The sequence below is a fragment of the Cebidichthys violaceus genome, unplaced genomic scaffold, assembly GCF_023349555.1.
Source record: "Cebidichthys violaceus isolate CVI_PGR_0920_01 unplaced genomic scaffold, fCebVio1.0.p SCAF_29, whole genome shotgun sequence".
NCBI lineage: Eukaryota > Metazoa > Chordata > Actinopteri > Perciformes > Stichaeidae > Cebidichthys > Cebidichthys violaceus.
Genome location: NW_027176472.1, coordinates 168,928 through 191,849, shown reverse-complemented (window position 1 = coordinate 191,849; position 22,922 = coordinate 168,928). Strand labels below are relative to the sequence as shown.

The following is a 22,922-nucleotide window of genomic DNA, read 5'->3' as shown; positions in this document are numbered from 1 at the left end:
GTAATTTTCTCATAGACTTCTATACAACCAGAGGAGTCGCCCCCTGCTGGACACTAGAAAGAATGCAAGTTTGAGGCACTTCCACGTTGGCTTCACTTTTCAGACCCGGATGTTGGGTAAAATTTGATTTTACTTGTAGTTTAAAGGAAACATGCATGATGGGGAAAAAAATACATACGTAACACGTAGCCAAAGACATGTTGAATTAATAAAAATGTGTTTTTCAAATTATTCAAGTTGAGTTCAATCGACTTGTATTTTGAAAGCAGCAAGAGAACATTTAAGTCAAGTGTATAAGCAATAATTTAAAGGGTCACTTTACTCATAATAGGAGAAACAGACTTGCTAATGTAGCTCTTAAGATTTCCTCCCATCTTTCCAGATATATTTCTCTAAGTTTCTGCCTCCACTTAAACATAATGGAAGTGAATGGAAAGTGTCTTTGTGGTGTCAACAAAAAACTCAACAGCAAAGTCTTTGCAGAAACAATGTCTCCTATTTCTGTGATATAAAAATACTTTTTTTTGTAATTTGAGTGAACTGTTAGCAGACATTGAAAGAAACAATGAGCCCTCCTTCATAACCCAAGACGGCACTCACCCTCCAGTGGGATGTCGAGGGCTGTAGTCGTATAAAAGGCACAAACGCAGGCGATCAAGCCCAGCACGGCCACCGATCCCGGGTTCCTCTGCATGGTTCCTCCTTGAATCTCGGACGTCCTCAAGAAACGAGTGCTCTCTCTCTCTCTCTCTCTGTCTCTCCTGCTCGGTCCTCAGTGCATTCCCCTGGCGCTCCGAAGATGCGGTACCTGCGAGGGAAGCACAGACAGGAGGAGGCCCTGTGAATCCACCCACGCACCGGCAGACAAGGAAAAAAAAAAAAGAGTCAAAACCCCAAACACAACAAATCCCCCCGTGACTGGGGAGCCCCACTGCTCTCTGCTCAGCCCCGCATAAACCAGGCGCACATTTTACATTTGCATCAACCGGTTCAAATGTTGCTGCGACAAAGAAATATTCCCATAAAGGCCTCCCATCATCCCCCCGAGACTTGTTTGGTAGTTTGATGTGGTTGGAAGTGTGTAGCAGAGGGTGTATTTATTTCCGTGCGACAATGGAAATAAATAAATAAACAAACGAAGGGGCCCGTGGATTTATTAATGCATGGCAGATGTTCAGCATTGGGGGGGGGAACCAAGCCAAGATTCAAATCAAAATCACCATCAAAAGTTAGGATACTATTCAGCCGATTTAATCGCTGTTTTCTTCCGTGCCTGCATGTTTCACGATAACAATGACTCAAAGAGATTAACAATGCGGCTACGCATTTGCCTATTATTGCAGCAAATGTTGCCGCCCGAGGGGCGCGAGGCATAAATGGCTCACGTATTTAACAGTCAGTGAGAGTAGGCAGTCTGCGCTCACACACTGACTGACAAGGCTGCGGAGTAACAAGAGCACTGGATCATTTTCCAGCTAACAGACCGGAGTCTGGACCATGATTAGCACATGATCGGTCCAGAGTGCGGAGCTGGAGGAGGGAGGGAGGGAGGGAGGGAGGGAGGGAGGAGGGAGGACGGAGAGGAGAGGAAGGATGTATGGGAATTCCAGTGTGAGAGCGGCAGGGCTCTACGCTCTGGGGTGTCAGTTCATTAGTCTTGACTCGTCTCGGCTGGGGATCCGGCTCGCTGGAGTAATTAGCCGATCGGCTAGCAAACAACCGTGATAGCGCTGAAGGGAAGTAAAGGCAAAAACATTAGGTCTTCAGAGGAATCATGAAGCCGCTGGTCTGTAGGAAGTGTTGCTGGTGTTCATGTAAAACAAGAGCAGCTGCAATTACAGTATTGGTGTTGATAGGGCTGCGAGGTACATGTGCGCATTTAAGTGGGAGTAAAGACATGTACAATAGCTAACGTGTGCTCAACCAGCTCTGAAGAGAAGAGCGCGCTGTTCACAGGAAGGCTTGAATCCAACTGTGGCTTCTTTACTTGCTGCCTTAAAGTCCACTTGAACCGCGGGTTAGAGCGTCTGTAGCCGCTGTACCGCCACCTACAGTACACCCGCCGACTCGGCATATTTGAGCGAGTTGCGGTTCCCGTTAAGAGGATTTGTGATCGATTCTTCTTTCACCAAAGTAAATATTGGACCCATTTTTCACAAGTCACATATCTTCCTGACATTCCGACGCAAAAAATATTTTTTCAGACACGCAAATCAAGAGGAAATTCATTTTGTTCGACAAGTTTCTCCGTCTCAGCAACACGCTCTCGCGAGATGTTGCAACCGACACCCTAGCTAACAAATTTCCGTAGCGCTAAATGTGTAGCTGTGTAAATATCTCATGTTAGCAAAAGAAAAATATAAATACGTTGTTTTTTTTATCTATCTACGCAACTTTCAGAACACTTGTTGTAAATCCTTTGAGCGTAAACTGTTCACTAGGTGAGCCGGGGATGTGATCTCAAAGGGTTCCATTTCATCTCCTTTAACAACTTCAACAGGGAACACTGGAGTCAAACTCCGGTTCAAGGGATGTAATTAAATAATTGACCATAGGACAAGAGAGTCGATTCCATTCATTCCGCTCAGATCTGTCTCCAGATGAACGTGCCCTCTGAACTTTCCAACCATGCCTCATGTTAATGGTATTAACTCTATCTGTGACTCAATACCGGCCCCCTGAACCAGTGTGACCCCTGCCCCACCCACCGACGAGGCTGGAGACTCTCGAGTGTGCTGTACATTATAGAAACCCACTCAACCCGCTCAATCACAATTCAGGCCTATTGACTTTATTTCCAAACTGAAGATTGGTGTCTCAGAAGTATAAGTCATTACAAAGGGAAAAAAAAAGATGCCTTAGGCTTTCCTTTTGTTTCGTTTTTTTTTTTTTTCCCAGACATGGTGATTTATGTTACTAAACAACAGATTAAAATCAAAAGGTAAGGGCTTTGTGCTAATTGGCTTGTGGAGAGGGAGCGAGGAGGGAGGGGGGGGGGGGGGGGGGGGGAGATAGGGGCTACAATCCCCACAAGACATTGTTTTCTCATTGTCCTATTGTGCTGGCCAAAAAAATCCTTTACCAACCTAACACCACCTTAGATGGATTACATTGTTCAAACTGTGCTCGGGCATTTGCCTCCTGATTTAATTTGTCCTCCCCTCGTTAAACATTTATTGAGAACCAGCCGGGCCATCTGGTTGAGGGAGGTCCGCTCTCGGGGTTTAACTGCTGCAAGTGATGATGTCTACATTCATGGGGTATGGTGCCTACCGGACCCATGTGATGCACGCGAGAGGCCCCCACCACCCCTTCAAGCTCGCTTGATTTACAGACGGCAGGCTGTTCCTAATCCCCGCCCCTTTCAGCAGCGATCACGCCAGCCTGAGATTGATGAGGCTGGCAGGAGGTTAAAAGCCGCTCACTGTGGGAAGCCCAATATGAACCCCTAACCTTACTTAGCCAAGGCTCAGAGGGGACAGAAGCTCTGGAGGGGAGGGGGCGCGGAGAGAGGGAACTGAAGTCGTGTGGGCCAAGTGAAATGTGCCTCCGCACTTTAAAGCTTTCTCTGGATGACAGATGTAGAGCAACGCTTCCTTGTCAACAACAACACCAAAACACTTTTGAATGTAGACCAATTTGGTACAAAGGCTTTGTAACCTCATTTTCCCCATCATCGTTAAAGGGGAAACTTTGGTATTTTATAACTTGGACCCTATTTCCAAATGTCTTTGTGTCTAAGTGACTAATGAGGATAACAATTCTTCAAATGCCAGAATTGAAGGAGAATGCTGCAGCCGCAAAACGGGCTGCAATGCAATCCTATGGGGCAAACCCGGACCGCCAGTGTTCATCCACTAAAAGTGCTTTTTGTTTTTGAGACTGACGGGCTCAGATTATTCTAAGTGTCTGACAACATTATGGCAAGCAGAGAGAGAGAAAAAGTTTGTGTGTCTAACCAGGTCTCGTTCAAGGAGAAGTCTCGTTCTGAAATCTCACTTTGCATGCAAATTGTCGAAATCAGATAAATATTCAGAAATTACCTTAAAAATCTTCTCTAGGCTTGTCTTTCTGTACTCCGACACAACGAACTCTGACAACACCGACACTCCTCTCTGCAACTCTCGCTCAGATTTCCACCTTCCGGCAACAAGTCACCTCCTGCAAGATTTCAGAAAGAGACTTCCGCTTTAGGGAAACCTGATTCGACACTTTCACAAACGAACCAGATCAAGCAAAAGGTTTCATTTCTCTGTAGGGTCCTTTTCATAGTGAAGTCAGACACTTCTGGTAACAATCTGAGCCTTTCAGTGTTAAAAACAGGCACTTACTTAAAGTACTTCATACTGGAACAGTTTCAAAAACTGTTGCCTGCATGAGTCACTTAGATACAAAAACATGGGAAAATAGGGTCCATGTTGAAATATACAAAAGTGACCCTTCCAACTTTCCCATATCCTTTCACGAGCTCCATGCTGAGTCAATGCTGAGTCACCTTAAAGCTGGGTGGCATGGCAACAAAAATGATGGAGCTAACTTTCTTCATAGCAGTCAATATAGATACATATATATATGAGCTAAAAGATTCTCCTCATCTTGTATTTCTACATCCTTAAATCCCACAGTGTGATGTGTTTATACCCTGGAAGCTTGTATCACGGGTCAAAGGTTAAAATCCCTCATGTCCAACAACATCTGTTGGCTCCATTCCATTTGCCAGTAAAACAGCGAAAAGTTCCGTTAAAAACCTCTTAATGAAGTGAGAGCACGTTGTAACGTTCCAGCTGGTTGTCGTTCCCCGGGATGGGTCTAATTGCTGGCTTGCTCTTGCTCTTTCGGATGGTGATGCATGTAGTTTGTGGTATTTCCTGTCTTATACATCTCCTATCTGATTCTATTGCGGCTGATAGGAACTGTCTCGGAGCGAGCAAAGTTTCAAGCAGTCACAGCTCTTTACACTCAGGAGCAGTTTGTGTCTAGTGTCTTTGTGACTAGAAAGAGTTTCCTCAGAGGAAGCGCTCATCTCGCCAACTTTCGATACCGAAACGACGTCATGCGGTGTGTTTAGCTGACTAAACCGACCTTTTATTTGGGGAAGTGGTCTTTCAGGTCATAAAAAAAATGGCATACGATTGGTTAGAAATAGCTTTGAATGATAGGGTAGAAGTACACTGTTAACAATGTAACATTTCTTATTTTCTTATCATTAAAATACTCTAAGGCTACTACTGTTTACATCGCTCTGCCTCACTTCACCTCAATTCTCTTGTTAGAGTCTTTCAGCGATCCCCTCATCGCCGTGCCGCTTCCACTGACTTTGGCACACGTCTGCGGTACGATTGGCGAGCTCCCCTTCTGTTCCGTGACCCGTGCGGTTCGGCCATCTGGTGTCGGCGTTACACCTTTTTAACTCTGACCCCTAAACGCGTCCACCAACGTATTAAAATGGAACCCGCGCTTGTAAAGGATCACATGGGTACGATTTCGAGGGAAATAAATAGCACAACAACGAGCTGTTTCCTCGCGCATTCCACACACTTGTGGATGTGTTGTCTAGTAACGGGGTGGGGTCCAAGCGCAGTTCACTACAGTAGGCTCTTGAGCTGGCACCATCTGCTTCTCTCTCACACACAAAGACAACAGGCACGAGACGTGTGGGCCTACTGTAGTTTAATGCGCGGGCCTGTAATAGGATTAAGCAGATCCTCGTCTTGTCAGCCTGGATTAAAAATATTCTCTACGTTAAAGACCTGAGACGGGGGGGGGGACGGCAGACCCCCCCTCTCGGCGTCCCGACAATGCCTCCACACTGATTCCCATTTGATCGCTGGAGAACAATTAAGACAAAAGGCCGAGCCGATTAACACTAAGCGCCGATTGACTCGCGTTTGCTTCTGATGTGCGTAACGAGCGCCGTTTCTTTGCTCTTTTTTTTTTTTTTTTTTTTTTTTGTTCGATCAATAGCTCGTTTAGCTTGCAAGTCTGACGCCCTGCGTGGCTCTCGGTTCAAACACAAAGCTAGTGTAAGTGGCAGATTTATTTTTCTTTTTTTTTTTTTTTGTATAAATTAATTTCCGTCTGTGTTCAGACTAGATTTAGTTTCAGTATTTGAAATAGATTGTATTCTGACCGTTGGCAACGATTCACAAAATCCATGTTCTAGTTGCTCAGCCGTGCAATTCATCTATTATTGAAATATCAGCAGCGGGAGAGAGCGAGAAAAAAAAAAGAAAAAGAAGCAAAAACAAGTCGCTAAATGAGATTAGGAAGTGGGAGCGATATTAGACAATATGCTCGCCTAATTGAGATTTGGCCCGTTCTCTTGGTGCACTTCGGAAAGCATGGCAGTTCAATTATCCCAGCATTAATATTTCAGGGCTCTGTGGCTTTGGCGGGATGAGGAGGACTGGAGCCGGGCGGAGGAGGTGGCAGGAGGAGGTGGCAGGAGGAGGAGGGTGGAGGAAATCTCCCAGGTGTGGAGGAATGAGGCTCGGTCTGGGAATGATACAGAGCAGCTGCACTGATGAACCGTGACCCCCCCCCCCCCCCCCCTGTGTTCTATATGAACTAATAAGAAGGACCTGAGCTGAACTCTCCTCCCCAGGGGATACACCACGTCTAACCTGCAGCGACCCCGCACAGCCTGGCGTTACCACGTTACAGTGCTACAGCAGGACGATCAGGAACGTGTGATGCGGTTCACTTGAAATCAAATGCACAAACGACTGAAGAGGTTTTTACAACCACTAGAGGTTTTCCGTCTTGTCAGTAATGGGCAATTTTCTAAAAGCTTTTCATCATTTCTTTTTTTTTTTTTTTCATGAACAAAGAGCAATGAGTCTCCCCGGCGCCTAATTAGCTGCTCCTTTTGTCTGTGTGAAAGCTGTTTGTCTGTGTGAAATATAAAGTTGTGCACAGGGTAATCAGGCCGTACAGCAGTGGAAACTGTACTCCATAAAACATACAGCGATAGCTCCACATTACGGCCGGGCGAAGCTTGAAAGTATCTCACGACACAATCGTCCATCATAAGGATGATGCATCCATGACATTTAATATTCGATTAAGTTAAATTTGTTTTTCTCTACCTACAAAGACACTAGCGTAACATGAGCAGCCAATGCGTTGTAGCCGCCGCCATCGCTACTGTTGTGGCTGTAAATTATATAATGCGTCACAACCCACCGCGAAATGTCTCGATACAGCATTTCAAAAGTCTAGAAAAGCCACAGGATTGAATTACTTAATCCTAGTTTAAGGTAGCGTAGGGCTAACTGGTGCAGCTCCGTTCTGCTAATAAATAACTGTAAATTATAAACCATAATTAATAACCTTCTTTCTTTAGTTTTCCTCAGGGCTCTGACCTGAGGAGACTCTTAAAACTGCAAACCGCACCATGTGTATTTTTGTATTTCGCTCCATGTCAGTACGTCAATGTAAATGAAGATGCGGTGGCCTCAGCTAATAGATGAAGACGTGTTATGCAATGTCAACATAATTATTCAGTCACTCAATTCCCACATGTAATGTCTCCTTAATTAATGCAAAGGGAGGGGGGGGGGGTGTAAATTGAGCCTTATCATTATAATATGCCTTTCAGTTCTGGTGTTTTGTCTGCTGATTGAAAACACTTAAACTAGTAACATGATAATAAATCACGCAGAATGAGCTACTGTATGTCTAACAGCATACCAGGTGCTGTCAGAGTCCTCACTTTGAACCTGTTAATACGTTTAAAGCAAAAAAAAAAAAAAAAAAAAAAAGAGTTTCCGAAAAGTGCACCGCACCTGTGCGAATCACAGCTCACAGCTTTTTTTTTTCTCCCTCATTTTCCCTGTGATCTGCTCTCTTTGAAGTCCCGCAGGAGTGGGCCCTCGCCCAGGACAATAATCACATTAGTGTGTGATCCTCGCCGAGTAGCCCGGCAGAGAGAGATGAATTCACAAGCCGGACTGCAGGGACCGGAATAATATTTTGTGAGAGCTAACGCTCAGCGTGCTTCGGCTCACTTCGTCTGACTGATGCTGGCAATTTCCCCCCCAGACGAAATTGTGCCACAGCAAAGACATGATCGATGTCTCTTATAGAAATATATATCTATATATATATCCCAAATCCTCACCTCAATCAGGCCAGGAAGAAATTTATTTCCCACCAAACAACCGAGAAATCCTGATGTTCCCAGCGCTCACCGAGCAGCAGCAGCAGCAAAACCACATTTTTACAGAAATACCTTCATCCATTTAAAAAAAAAAAAAAAAAATCCCTTCAGGTGTCTGATATACATGCAGTCCAAATCATAAGTTCACTTTGCGGATTGGGAGTTTCTCTGCTCACTGTAATTCAGCATTTGAGTTTCCTGTTCGGTGTGCTGGAGCCCAGCGTCTGGACAGCGTTGCTCTGGGTAAGCTGTTTGGACACAGCTGTCGGATGCGCGGCCCGGTTCCTGTGCCTCTCCATCACTGAGCAGGGTCGGGCCGAGGTCGTGTTGAGACAAATCCGACGGACTGAGCTCAACGCCAGACGCTCGTGAGTCACGACTTTAAAATCTGACCAGGCCGTAGTCTCATCGGACTAGACCCATCGTGCGCTAGTCATCGAATCCACCGGCTCATTAGGAACGCCGAGCCAACAGTCCTGCAATAAAGCCGGTATTATTATATAATGTTCATGTTGGAGGCGGCTGTGGAATCGTATTGTGTTTATTATTTACGTCCAACACCTTTTATACTACCGGTTCAATGGCAGCACAAATCACATTCTCCAACATGACCACGCAGTTGAATCAACACGAACACAAACACAATTTAACATTCTGTCATTTGCGTCACTGGTCCGCTTCCTGCTTCTGTCCCGTTTTCCTCTCTAAAATATTTAAAAACCTAACAAAACGTACGGCTGTCTTTGTCAAACGCAACTCTCTCAAGGCGGTAAACCGATGGAAGCACGATGCGTCCGCGATATTTGCATCTAAAATAAATGAGTTTGGTTTCACCTGCAGATACTGATACATATACAATACATTGCAAACCTAGAGCAGCTCATACTGTAGCTTAGAAAGCCAACCGTCAATGTGTTCAGCAGTCAAACTTAACGCACATCGAACATTTCAAGACAACTAACTTGGGATGAGAAGTTCAATGTAATAAGAATAAATACGTTATCCTATAATCTGAATCCAAATGATCATACTGTGGATATTCCAGTGATTACAGGGAGTGAACGTGGATCTGTGTTTGTTCCAGAAATGACGCTGAGATACTGTTTATGAAGTGTGTGTTCTATCTGCTGTACAGTCCAACGCACCGGATCTAGTGAAGTTCGAGGCTTCTTGAAGTTGTATCCTACGTTTAGAACGTGATTCAAATTCATCTTTTAATCTACATCAATGAACGGCTGCAGCCAGCTGGTGTAATTATGTATTTATTTTGTATGCGCGTAATCTCACTTGTTTGTTTGTCGAGTCAATGTACAGAACAATGTGATTAATCATCACGACTCGAATCAACTACAGGAAGCGTCATCTTAACGAGCGTCGCACGCTTACAATAAATAGTGCGATTCCAAATCTACGGCTACAGATGGTGCTTTTAACGTGTCTCACGTCTCCCATGAAGCACTTGTGAATGTTCCACAGTTCAAGTAACAGACTTCTTGGTAAATAAGACGAGAATGTCTCATGAAGTAAACATTTTACAAAGTTATAAACTGTTGATTTTCTTCCCGCGACAGTTATTTGGAGTTTTGAAAGCTTTGTTTAGTCATAGAGCCTCGTTTGGCTGCGGCTCGGTTCTTCCTCAAAGCGACCCTGGTGGGTGTGTGCTGATAGAAAATAATTAATTATTAATAAAAAAAACTGAAATGGTTTTTTCTACAATATGCTACAAAGCTCATTTTTTCACATTTAAGTATATTGCATTTACAAAAAAAAAAGCAAAAAAACAAGCAATGTGAATCATCAGCTTTTGCAGAAAAAGAAATAAAATTATATATATTTATCTACCGGCTGTCTCCCGGAGTGTCTCCTACACACAGAAAGACCAAAACAATCTCCGCCCGATTCCCGTAGTGTCCCTAGATACTACGAGAATACTTACAAGATTCCACCTCATTCTCAGCTCCGGTCCCCACGAGAGGAACAACCGTCCTCTTCCAGGTAACACCATCCGCAAGAAAGAGCTGAACTAAAACGTGAGCCAGGTCAAGATCAAGGTTTGCAGAGAGTACCGGGCCCGTTCTGCGGTCGGGGCCGTACCCGCTGGAACTAAGACACTGTAGCTACATGTGTTGCCAAAGCTCCTAGCTTGGCTTAGAGGCTCATTAAGCTACTGACAATCATTCCCACAAAGCCCCATCCGAAGGCTATTCACAGCGGGCGGACAAAGGAGAGCGGAGGAATGCAAGTTCCATCTCGCTCCCCGCTTCCCCTTCGGTTGTCGTTCATGAAAGACGAATCGCTGCACCTGAAAAGTCACGTTCATTTCCAGTGATCCACTGTAGTATACAGTGTGTGTGTGTGTGTGTGGGGGGGGGGGGGAAGATCGCCTGCTGTGTGAAAATCTGTTTGCCTGCAATCTTCTTCTGTCAGCCGGTGACAATCTCCTTAATTGCTAATGCTGCTGAGAGATTGTCGCTCAGCATTTGGTCCGCTTTTGTTGGGAGCGACGTTCCTCTCCTCCTACCGCTAAAAAAAGGGATTTTTGGATCGGATATGATTTGTAGCATACGAGCTGGATTGGACGGGACTCTTGATTGTTTCGCGCTGGTGAACAGGGACCCGGCTCCCAGACTATACAGAGGGACTAGAGTGGAGGCTGGTTGACATGTCAGAGGGAAAGCTCAGTGCACAGGGAGTGCTGAGACTGTCGATAAGAACCAACACACACACACACACACATATATATAAAAAAGAAAAATGCAGTCTCTCTCCCACGACACATGAAGGGGGGGGGGAGGGAGGAAGCGCCCCCAGTCTGGATGATGTATGGTGTGGACCCTAGTCTGAGACTCGGGGTTTTAACAGGGAGAAAGGCAGAAAATGAAAAGGGGGGGGGGGGAGGGTCATGCTTGAATTATGCTGATGCGGGTCGTAACCGCGGTAGGAACACAGCGACCACGGGAGAGGGGCTGCTTCCACGAGACCCGCAGCCGCAAATAGCGAGGTTATTATCACTCACAAATGCTGACTGTTGGGGAAACGGTGGAGGTGAGATTTGAGTACCTTTTAATGGCGCTGGACACATATACATGTAGTCGTTTAGCAGCTTGTTACGAGCAATTTAAAATGTGTTTCAACCAGCTGATTACATTTCATAGTAGATCGCATGCCGTTTCTGTTATATTGCATTTTAAATTGTCTTGATTTGCCATTTTTCTTTGGTTGAATGGACTTTTCATGTAACCTTAAAGTGTCCGTTTAGTTTAAAAGGCAGGCGAAGAACGGGATGACGCTGTTACTGGTGGCTGAGAGTCGGAGCTGTCGTGGTGGTGGTGGTGGTGTGGGGGGGGGGGGGGGGGGGGGGGGGGACACTGGTCTTTTCATAATGAGAGCCAAAGTCAGTAACTGAGAACACTCACACGGCTCCGCAGCGCCAGCGCTAGGCCCTCGGAGCCCATAAGCACTCTTTGAGCTACAGCAGGATGGAGCTGCCATTATGGCCACACAAACGAGAGGGAAGCCTTATGAACTTTGCACAAATGCTTAGTGCTCCGGGGGCCGGACAGCTCTGGACGCCGGGGGAGATGGGTAGGTAACCGGGGGGGGGCGGGGGGGCGGGCTGCCAGTTCCGAAAAAGCTTAGTGTTCATGCACTCGGGCCAGACAGACCTGACATTGTCCTGGGCACTGCCCCGGGGGAAAGCCTCTTCCTCTTTCTCTGCGATCCCCTTGGCTCATTCGCAACTTCCAGCCCAGTTGATTCACGGATTTTTTTTTTTTTTTTTTTGGGACATGACTTACGGGGGCAAGAAGACAAACATTTATTCACACTCTGAACCGATTGTTAAATTGCCATAAAAGGAACGTCGAGGGGGGGGGGGGGGGGGGAGTTTAAGCAACTCAATAAACTCTCGTAAATTTCTGACCGGCCTTCTTTTTTTGCCGTCTGTCACTTGATTTGTGGACAAATTCAATTTAAAAATGAGATAAGCCCACTTACAGAAACATATATATTTTGTAACGCCTTTAATTTATGACACATCTCTTATCTCCCTCAAGCAGCAATCACTGAAGGTTATCTGACCACGACAAGGTGCCGCCGTATTGTGTCACTGGAATTAAAATAACGCTCTCTTGACCTGCTGCCCCCCCACCCACCCCCTCCTGGGGCGAGACCGGGCCAAATGAGAGGAAAGCGCAGAGCGTTCAAAAGCCATGTTGTCGTCCCCCCCCAAACACACACACACACACACACACACACACTTTCTGCTTGGAGAGCACAGAATGAAAAATGCAGGCAGTAACAGTTCATGGCCCTGCAGAAAAAAACAACCTGAAAGTGTAGCTCACACAAATCTCCTTCAACCCGTCGAGACAGACGTCACAGCGTCAGAGGGGATTTGTTTAAATGAGTTACTCCGAAGCCATCGACGTCCCCGAAGGACAACCGTATCGCTGAGGTAGCACGGAGACCGACTTGCACTTTTCCCACCATTTTGGCGAATATGCTTACCGCACACAGTGTGACGCTTTTAATTGAACTTTGGGCAGGCGGCCCGTTTTCTACTGCTCAGTCTGTCAAAAAAAAAAAAAAAAAAAAAAAAAAAACGGTCAATAAGGCTGGAGCCTGGCAGACAGAAGCAGGCCAGCCTGCCTTTTGGCTGATACCATGTGCTTTATTCTCTGAGCTCCGAATCAATATGAGTAACCCAATGCATTTCTGTGTATGTTTTTTTATTTTTATAAGTTGCCATGGTAACAGGTGCCCCCTTTATCTTTCACACCGATCGCTGAGGCATTTGATGAAAACTTGTCCTGGGTTGATGCATGAGTCGAGCCTGTGTTGCGTGTTTGTTTCGGGGGGGGGGGGGGGGTGTTTCTGCCACGAACAATTTGAACTCAGCGAGAACCAGATTATGGCGACTGGTACCGTTTATGACCTGCGACTGCAAAAATGAAAAACAGGCGGAATTCCGGCGAGCGAAAATTGCCCACATGCGAGCGCAATCCTCCGTTATCCGTGGCCCTTTAACAGCCTCCTCAATTATTTCCAGATCCGCGTTGACAGCTGATTTATTCGACGCGGCGCACTTCAGAGAAGCTGATCAAACAACACATGTCTTAAAAAAAGGATAAATGTGGGGTTATCTGAAATGTTTACTGTTGTAATGGCGGCGCAGCTTGAGAGGTGTCGGAAGAGTGTTGAGTGGTTCCAGGTTGTTGTGTGTTGTTTTTTTTTTTCTTGCAGCCCTCTTGACGGGGAGAGACTGCAGCAGACTGTTCTCCCGGCTCTCTCAGCCAGACCGCCGGTCATCAGAGCAACCACAGATGGTGCGCTCGGTGATCATGGCAGCGATCAGAGGATCCCCGACTCCTGATTAGCACACCTACTGAACACAATGTGCACAACAACGTCTGTTCCGTCTCTGGCTGCTCGACACCTGCACAGAAAGCCGAGCGAACGTCTCGGACGTGATCCAACACGCAATTCAAGTTCAAGTAAAAAAGAGCAGGTGAATGATTTTTTTTTTTTATCTTCAGGACTAATAGAACAGTTTCAAGACTATATGTTCAACAAAAAAATGTGAAGCCCCAATTCTTTTAATTAAAATTGGAAGTAAATGCAACAATCTATTTCTAACATGAAAAAAAAGAATAGAAGGCAATTAATTTAACCACATCAAAGAGGACCAGAACCAGACCGGCTCCTATACTTTCCTATTCTCTCCGGTGGAGAGTTCAGATGAAGTGTCCACTTAGACCTCAATTTAATCATGCCCCCCCACCCCCCCGCCACACACACACACACACACACACACACACACACCCACACACACAAGAATCAATAAGCTATTTCACCCAAGTGACTTTTAGCAATGGAGACGGCCTCTGCTCCGTGGCTGTTTAGAGTGTGTACACAGCTGACAGACAGCATGGAGGCAAACATAAGCTTGAAAATGAACTCGTTAAGATAAACGCACTGTCTCTTGGCCAAAAAAAAAAATAAATAAAAGTGTAGGCATGGTAACCGGGCTCGGCTCTGCTTCCAGACGCGCCCTGGACACGCACGCAAGCCTTGTGCACACACACACACACACGCACACGCACACACACACACTGCACACACACACACACACACACACACACACACGCACGCACGCACGCACGCACACACACACACGCATGCACGCACTACAGTCTGAATTCAATCCCCTTCTCCACAGAGGGTGGCTCGGTCGTAATGCAATCGGAAGGTCCTGCAGGCAGGAAGCTAAACCAGAGGACGATCTCCATCAGTGGCGGCCCACCTGTCACAGACCGACGGGCTCATGAGGAAACACTCCAGGCGCCTAGCAACGTGCTCTCCTCAATATTATTATTATGCCAACAAGTAGGATTAATTATTCCCCGGGAAAACAAGCTTTTTTTTTCCGCCTATAGTCTTATGACAAGGGGGGAGATGATTTAGTTGCACGCCCACTCGTGATAAGCAGTAAGGATCTAATGGCCTTTTAAGGAGCGTCCTGCTGGCCACCTCTCCACACACACACACACACACACACACACACACACACACACACACACACACCTCGGGGTCAGCCCCCTTTAGGTGCACTGAGGCAGAGCAGCCCGTCGCGCTACACAGTTAATCCTGCGGTGGAAAATGTCGGTGGGATCGGTCGCGCATGGACGCACAGCGAGAGATGAGGAGGCAGACCAATATTTGAGACGAATTAAAGAGTGTGTGTGTGTGTGTGTGTGTGTGTGTGGGGAGGGTTGGTGGTGTTGAGGGCGAGGCTTCCTCTCTGTGTGTGTGTGTGTGTGTGTGTGTGTGTGTGTGTGTGTGTGTGTGTGTGTGTGTGTGTGTGTGTGTGCTTTTGCACAGACGTGCTCATCAATAGGCTGGCTGCACAACTTTTCATCCTCATGGCCATTCACTGAGCACATAAAGAAGAACACTGGCAGGTCTACATCAGTGTGTGTGTGTGTGTGTGTGTGTGTGTGTGTGTGGTGTGTGGGCTGACAATATCGTCTAGATGTTACTTTGCCTCAGCAACAATGGGGGAATCCTCGCTTCTCCATATATTTGCTTTAAAAAGGAGTCCAGTTAGGACAACCTGCCGTGCAACACACACTCCTTGGTTGTCTTTCATTTTGGCCGATGGGAAGCGTGTAGCCCTATTGTTCTCAGAGCTTCTCTCTCTTGATAGCCAATTAGCATCCGTCAGGTGTGCTAGCCCACAGGCACATTTCTATAAAGTACATCAGGAAGTGCGCTCCCATGCAAATATCCCTTCTGGCACCGCTTGATGGATTGTGCTTATCGGTGTCTAGTTATATTTGTATGCCGCATATGTTCCAGGAAAAAAAAATAAAAATCCAAGGCATATATAACATGGGCTACATGGGGCTCAGGGTAGTGGTGGCTTATAAAAAAATGATTCACTTCAGCTTAATAAATTACAGAGTACCTGAGACATTTATGGATGAGCAGGAGGCAGCACCTGGTGGCTCGGGGGGGCAAAACAGACACAGTTCTCTCTGGGTGTGCTATTGAATGGCCATCATTATTTGCACTGTTTGACAAAGTAGGAAGTGTAACCACATGGATAACCGTAGGTATTGTGACAGACGCGAGGCTCAGATCGCGAGCTTAAAGCTCCACGATGTTTCGGAGAGCCGTCGCCACTTGAAAGCATGCTGGAACAAGTGAAACAAACGCCTGCTTCAGACTGAAACGCGAGGCACACCCAGAAAGTTATCTTTTGACGACTTGAAAGGACGCATGGGGGGCATTTGGAAAACCCAGTGAAAGGCTCTTTTTGGAGTTGGGTGCCTTTGTCGGGGCTAACATCAAACGCTCTGCCTGAAGACAGAATATAGCTTTGTGTTTCCTGTGTGTGGGTGGAGGTCTGCTGTTTGTTGTGCTAAAAGCCACATAGAGGAGAAGTAGCCGCCCTTTTTTTATATTCAATACACATATATACTCCCAGATAGTTTGTTTTTAATAAAACTGGAAAAAGCCCAGAGCATTTTAAGCAAGTTGTTTCCTCAATATAGAAAAACAAACACTTTAGCATACACACACAACGTCAACTTTTTTCAGCCATATCTCAATAACTAGCAGCTATTGAGCTCTGGAGGACATGATTACAGCAGCCATCTGTAGACCAATCAATGCCCTCTGTGTCCGGATTATGAGTCACGAGCGACCTCGGCTGCAGCTCTCGTGTTTCCAGTTCTCATTATTTAACGTTCATTTTGTTCAGGCCGGTTTATTTTAAACACAGAACAAGCTGCAGTGCTCTGCTGGAGCCCGAGCAAAACGCGCATTTACAACCTCCGATGCTGCGCACTGCATAGGGGGGGGGGGGGGTTAAGCCGTGGGAGGTCGAGAGTTAAAAAGCGCCGCATTTCAAATGAGCAAAGAGCGAGTTCAGGTCTCAAGAGGTGTCGAGTGGTTAGGGCAAAAAAAAAAGGAGGCCGCCGTCCTCGGGTTTTCTGAGTGTATATGTTCAAGTGCCGCTGGCTGCCATGCTGCGGTTTGGCATCTGCGCTGAGTGGGGGGAAATCTAATTTGCTTAACGGTGAAAATCGAACCTTCAACGGGACAGGGCGAGGCCAGGAAATGGAGATGAAGATCATTAGCGTCGGGCGAGCTATCTGTATCCGTAGCCTCGGAAAAGAAAGGCGTGTCGCAGTTCGCGCATGCTACTTCAATAAGCGGTGCGATATAGATTTGCTTTGCGGTCTGGACCGCAGCCCAGGGAACAGGTTGACCGATCGGAGGGCCGGGCGCGCCGCTGACCTCCCGGTGGCTGAATAATCAGGTTAACTGAGGATTGAACACACGGCATTGTGAGCCGCGCGACGGGGCCGTCCAAAAGGCAAACTCAATCTAATTATGTCTTTTGATGCACATGTCGACGCATTAAAAGCGGTGTCAATGATGTCACGGTGAAGCTGCAAGTGTACTCTCTGTATTATACAAGAAAGGAACTGTGGGACAAAGACAACAAAGGTGGGTCATCAGAAAGCATGCAGCTAAGCAATAGTAAGTGATTTTTTGTCACGGCACAATGGGGAGTCTATTTGTTCTCGGCAGAACGCTTCAATATGTGACCAAACAGGATTGCTTTGAACAGCAGCCTTTAGACATGGTGGGAAACTTGCACTGATGACTCACAGTACTTTATACTATAATCCTGACTTTTGAATATCCAAAAACATGTTACAAGTGTTGACTACAAAACGATATAAAAACTATGGGTGTATCGATCAAATTCAAAAAAAATTCCCGCTCCAATACCTCAACTCATGGTAGATGCCGATACTGAGTACCTTTCCAATACCAGCGCTGTTTTAAGCATATTTTAATCTGTACACCAGGCAACAAGATTTCGGTATCGGAAGCTTTCCGGCTTACGTTTTTTGTAGTCCGTTCGTAGTCCGAGTAGTATCGACCAATCGTGTTTGAGCAGGCTTTGGTTGCGTGCCAGTAAACGGTCCGTGTGGAGAGCAAAAGAGGTAGAACGTATTGGTTGAAACACAATCTCAGAACCCATCGCCTATCGTCTGCTTTTTTCATTTTTATTGATCTGCATTCATACATCTGTTTAACTCCAATTCCATTCTCACATCTCGAGTTGCTAATCGGACAGTGAACAATGAGCGGAGCACTGAGGAGGAGGAGGAAGCCTGGGTCCGGGATCCGCCGACTACACCAGAACCCCCAAAATATTGTCGGTGCCCCAAGAAGCTAAATCATCCTTTAAACAATGATAGCAGTTGGGTTCCGAGATTGACTTACTTACTGTGTCTGTATTCATTTTTATGTAAAGCAACGGATGGGATTACTGTGGCACTAGACACAAAGTAGTGACTGAAGCGATAGTGAAGTTGATGCACCAATGCGTAATTAAGGTGTTTGAACGGCTTAAATGTTCCAACAGTCATCTTGCTCCGACATGGAAAAAAAGCAATCCCACAAAGTAATTCACTCCTGTTAAAAAGTAGCATTGATGGCAGCTTGTCGCTCCGTTGTCCAAGCATCGCCCGGTCCATTTTACACTAATGTTTATCAAGTACTTTCCATCAATAGCACTGTTGAGAGTGTGGTCTTGAGAGATCCCATCTCACCCTCTGAACAGTTCAATAGCGTCGATCCAACGTTTGTCCCGTCGACACACTTGCCCGTTTGAAACGGCGGTACGCTTCGGATCATGAAGTGACCTATTGAAAACGGGAATTAAGAGCTGGGAGAAAAGTTTGACGTACCCCGTTGTCCAATCACTCCAACTGGTCGATACTACCTCGAAACCTGTTCCACAGGTTGACCAGAATGCCACTGAAGAAATATCCTTCGAGCAGCTGACACGATATCAATCCAAAAAAGGGGCCCAGAGGCCGGAGCCCGGCCCTGCAGACCGCCTCCCTCCCGGCACCCATACAGATAAGGAGTAATTACTTTCCCAAGCAATCACTAAGCCCTGCCTGCCCTTCATCTGTTTGCTTGCAGAAAAGTTTCTCCAATACAGAGCCTTGTGTTGCCATCATTTACATATGGGAGCACATAGTTACTAGAATTCAATATTACCCACTGGAATGGCCCACCGTTCCAATGACGGGCCACTTTATTGCCTCTTTCCCCCCCCCCCAAAGACCACACAATCTATGACAACACTGATGTGTGGAGCTGTGGCAGTACCAAAACCACACAATGCCTGATGCTTCTGATAGATATTTGAAATGTCAGGGTCCATGTTCGGCTCCAAACAGAGGTTTGCAGTGACCATTGTGAAGAAAAGAAGAAATGTTCAGTGTGACATAACATGCTTGTGTGCATCTTCCAGAAAGGAAAAAAAAAAAAAAGGGGGGATTCAGAAGCCCCGTCACCCAGGAAACCAGCAGTCTTGTTGTCATATTTGTCATGTTCTGTTATGTGTCTGGCTATTTCACGCGGTCCCCCCCCCCCCCAGCCACAGCACCCCATTAGGGTGGACCATGCCATGTCGTGACATGGGAACCCTTATAAACGTGTTAAGAGCCGAAGGCATTAGCATTTTGGACGCTACTGAATGGAGCCATTTGTTCCTCTTCCTGTGCCTCCCTGAAAGACTCTATTAAAGGGAGGTTTAGGAATTGCTCTGTTTTGGACATATTGAAGTTGGGGCAGCATGGAAGGGAACATTCAACAGCAGATTTTCAGAGGAAACATTTTGAGTTTGTTCTTTCAGTATTATTTGCCTGCCTTATGAATGAATAATAAAAAATGTATACCAAAGAAGTCACCCTTTTCTTAAGTTTTAAACATCTTTGCATAGTTTCAAGAAACAGTGATGTGTTTTTGCTGCCTGTCGAAGTTTGAAACATGGACTACAGATATAAATACTCCATGCTTACTATTGTTTGCCCACTAGAAGGTTACTGTGTGACTGAATCAAACAGAACAAGTCAATATGGAGCAGACTGCGCTTCATTTGTGGCCTTTTCTAGCCGTGACCGAGGACAAAATCAACCAAATGCCAAATGAAATGTTTCCCGATACCTACAGACGTACCGTGTCATAAGGACAGAAGCGCTTCATGGACTACACCTTGTTGCTGGCGGACTGTTGGCTTCATTAACGAAGCTTCGATTGATCTCTGATTCGATCTCACGCTGCGGTCGCAGCAGGATCTGTGGTCAGTCGGAGGCCGGCTGGCATCCATTCCGGCTTTCATCTCGAAGCCTCTAACAGTTTATGTGTTACATCTAGAATGACTACATCATCCATAATGCATATTCCTCGGTGCTGGCTAATGATGAACAATGGTCGGTATACTGCATCTTAGCAACATGTGAGCACAATAGGCGGCTTTGATTCTCTCTCTGCAGAGCCTGAGCGCTCAGCTGTTGGTCCAAAATGAGGTTATTGAAGAACACAATTGATCGAAATGCAAGTGAACTAGAAACAGTGTCTCTAGCCAGCAATGGTAAACCCACGTCAATACATGGGATGACATTTTTGTTGAATGTTTTCAACCACCATACTACAATCTCCAAATGACTTTTTTTATCATTACTGATATTTAAGATAAAGTCTGGTTACTTGAAAGCAAGAGGGTGAGGGTTTTTTTTTTAAATCAAGTGTCATAAAGGGATTAAAGGCTGTGTTCTCTGTGGAACAACCTCCTATGCTTATTTCAATACCCTTATAAAAATTCAGAGCATGTCCAAAAAAACACATCTAATCTGTATCTTGGCAACCGTTTTTTGAGGCTGCATTCGTAAACAGCAGCACTATCGAAAAGGACACGTTGGCCCGAGGACATTTAGAGAGATTGAACCGCAATTTAACTACCGTGGAAAAGTGACTGTAGCCAATGACGTGATTGTGGTTTTTGCCATTTCCATAAGGCTAATGAGATTACCCTTATTGGTCAGGAATGAAAGGTAATGAGATCAAAACCACGAATTAGAGCCAGGCTGATACAGCAGAAGGCTGATATCATTGGCGGATATTGGCTTAACGAAGACAGATTGGTATCGCGATACATGTGGGCAGCATATTACAGATGAGAACAAAAGAGTGAGTTCATTCTCTAGCTTTTTATCACCTCCCTTTGGTAATTAAAACGAAAGAAATAGCGGATTTAATGCCATTAGGGTATCTTTTTTTTATCTGCACAAAGGCAGCAACCCCCTGCCTCCGCTCCTTATGGGGGATCGATCTCCTGCACTATGAGTATTGATCGGTATCAGGTAGGACAGAGCACAGCCATTGGGCTGATCATCATCAATGACGCCCTATTTTCCAGAATCAGTGAAATATACAGCATGAACTATCTGGGGCGAAATCCTGATAGATCCAGACAAACCAAGTAGAAAGCCAGGTACTACATTCTTATTTGTTAACCCTGGAAGTGTCTTGCAAAGGATAATAAAAACGAGGGCCATTATGAAACATAAAGATTTCTGCCATGACATCAACTAACCGGCCTGTTCAGTGGTAAGGACGACACGGAACCACACTGATCTAATTCTACCCTCGGTAGGATATACAGTGAATTCACAGCAAGCTCTCAGGGGCATGCGGCGTTAAATTACTGTGAAAGCCTATTGATTTCTAAAGTGTACATTTGGACGGAGGTAATGATTGTGCCCAAAACCAGGGGGAAAGGCTACCCACAATGACTGTGGGCCCTTCAGTAAAGAGTTCATTTGGGAGGCTGAAAATCTATACCGCACAGTACAGTCCCAACAGAAGGGGGTTGGACTACTACGTCCGCCTTTGCATGTAATTGGAAAAAGATGGCCATGTAAAGCTCTTCAGCGTGACAGAAGAAATAAACAAACTTGATGAATGTGCCTTGTCGTGACCCTCTATTGATTTCCAAATATTGCATTTAACACTTTCTTGAGAAACAGAGGCGATAAATCTTCATTCTTCTGAAATTACGCATGCAGATGCTGGGATATTTCCCGTTTTTTAAAAAGGTGCTCAAAAGGCTATTTGATACAACTTAAAATGCAATTAGGAGACCAGGGATCGCACATACGGTACATCAGTTCTACCAGCCCCATCCCCCCAGTTTAACACTGCCGCCACTGTTTGCCTCTCACCCCCCCCCCCGCTTCTCAATATTGAAACGAGTAAACAAACGCCATCTTTTCAGGCCTTTAAATGAAGATAAACGAGGACAAACTCCCCAATTAGCCTCCTTTCATCAGTCGAGGGTGGTTGAAAAAGGGAACGTCGCCGCGAAAGGCACTCGCGGTGGTTGTTCTCGACAAAAGCTTCTCCGCGTCCGGCGTCCTGCTATAAAGCGGGAACAGGAAACCGTGAAAATTCCTTATCGAATTAATTCATGTGTTCACACACCCCCCCACCCACCCCACCCCCACCCGAGTCTCAGATGAGCCTTCTGAATGTGCCGAGGCAGCAGGAACGGGGACAGCCATTAGTGTCCACAGCAGCACAGCTCTAATGATGATGGCTGTGGACTTGCTGCGCTCTGCATTCTGGAGCACCGGAGCGCCCCGGCTCTGGTCGGACATGGGAAGGATTCTCCGACGTGCTCTTCTGTAGATAGCCGCCTCGCTTACTGGGTCAAGGCAGGAACCGAAGTGGCTCAGAACAATATTCCTCTGATGCGATGAAGCACATACAGCTTTGATACAACCTGTTTTTTTTTTCTCTCTCCTGTGAATGTTTCACACTGTTTACATCCTCATCTCATATCCCTTGTTGAAGGAAAAAGCCATCTTGACAGTCAGAAAATCAAAGCAGCAGACTGCAGTGGCCGACCCCCGGGCTTCTAACTGGGTACTGTTTACTGACAGTGACAGAGAAGCAAATCTATGCCATCAGTCTAATGGTCCCACCTCCTGCAGCAGGAAACTGGAGACATGGAGACTTATAAATCAGCTACTGTGTGTGGGGGGGGGGGGGGGTGAAAGAAAAGCCATTTTGATACCATTTCCACCACTTATTGAGCAAAATAAATCCCCCTCTGGTTCCTGTTGGAGCCAGCGTGGGAATTATCGTGGGCTCCCCCACCTGGAGCTATGCTTATGGTCGACTTTGCAGTATTGGCGCCCATTTCACAGTTCAACAGAAAAGGAGACAGACAGACGTGACTGCACTGGCAATACGAACACTCGGTATGCTCCACCAGACGCGTACAATGTGAATGACGGTCTCTATACAGTAGATGACTATCCATCACTCTATAGCAGCACATATGCAGTGGTCCCCCCCCCCCCCCCCCCGTCTCTCTATG

At 46.1% G+C, this 22,922-nt stretch overlaps 1 protein-coding gene across 1 annotated transcript in view; it reads right to left on the bottom strand.

Moving 5' to 3' along the window:
• Positions 1-22,922, bottom strand: part of LOC137880591 (neural cell adhesion molecule L1-like protein) — a 65,275-nt gene that overhangs the window by 29,027 nt on the left and 13,326 nt on the right. Inside the window, 1 exon segment of the mRNA XM_068722020.1 lies at positions 601-808. Within this exon segment, the coding sequence (XP_068578121.1) occupies positions 601-694 (94 nt within the window). The 5' untranslated portion in view covers positions 695-808.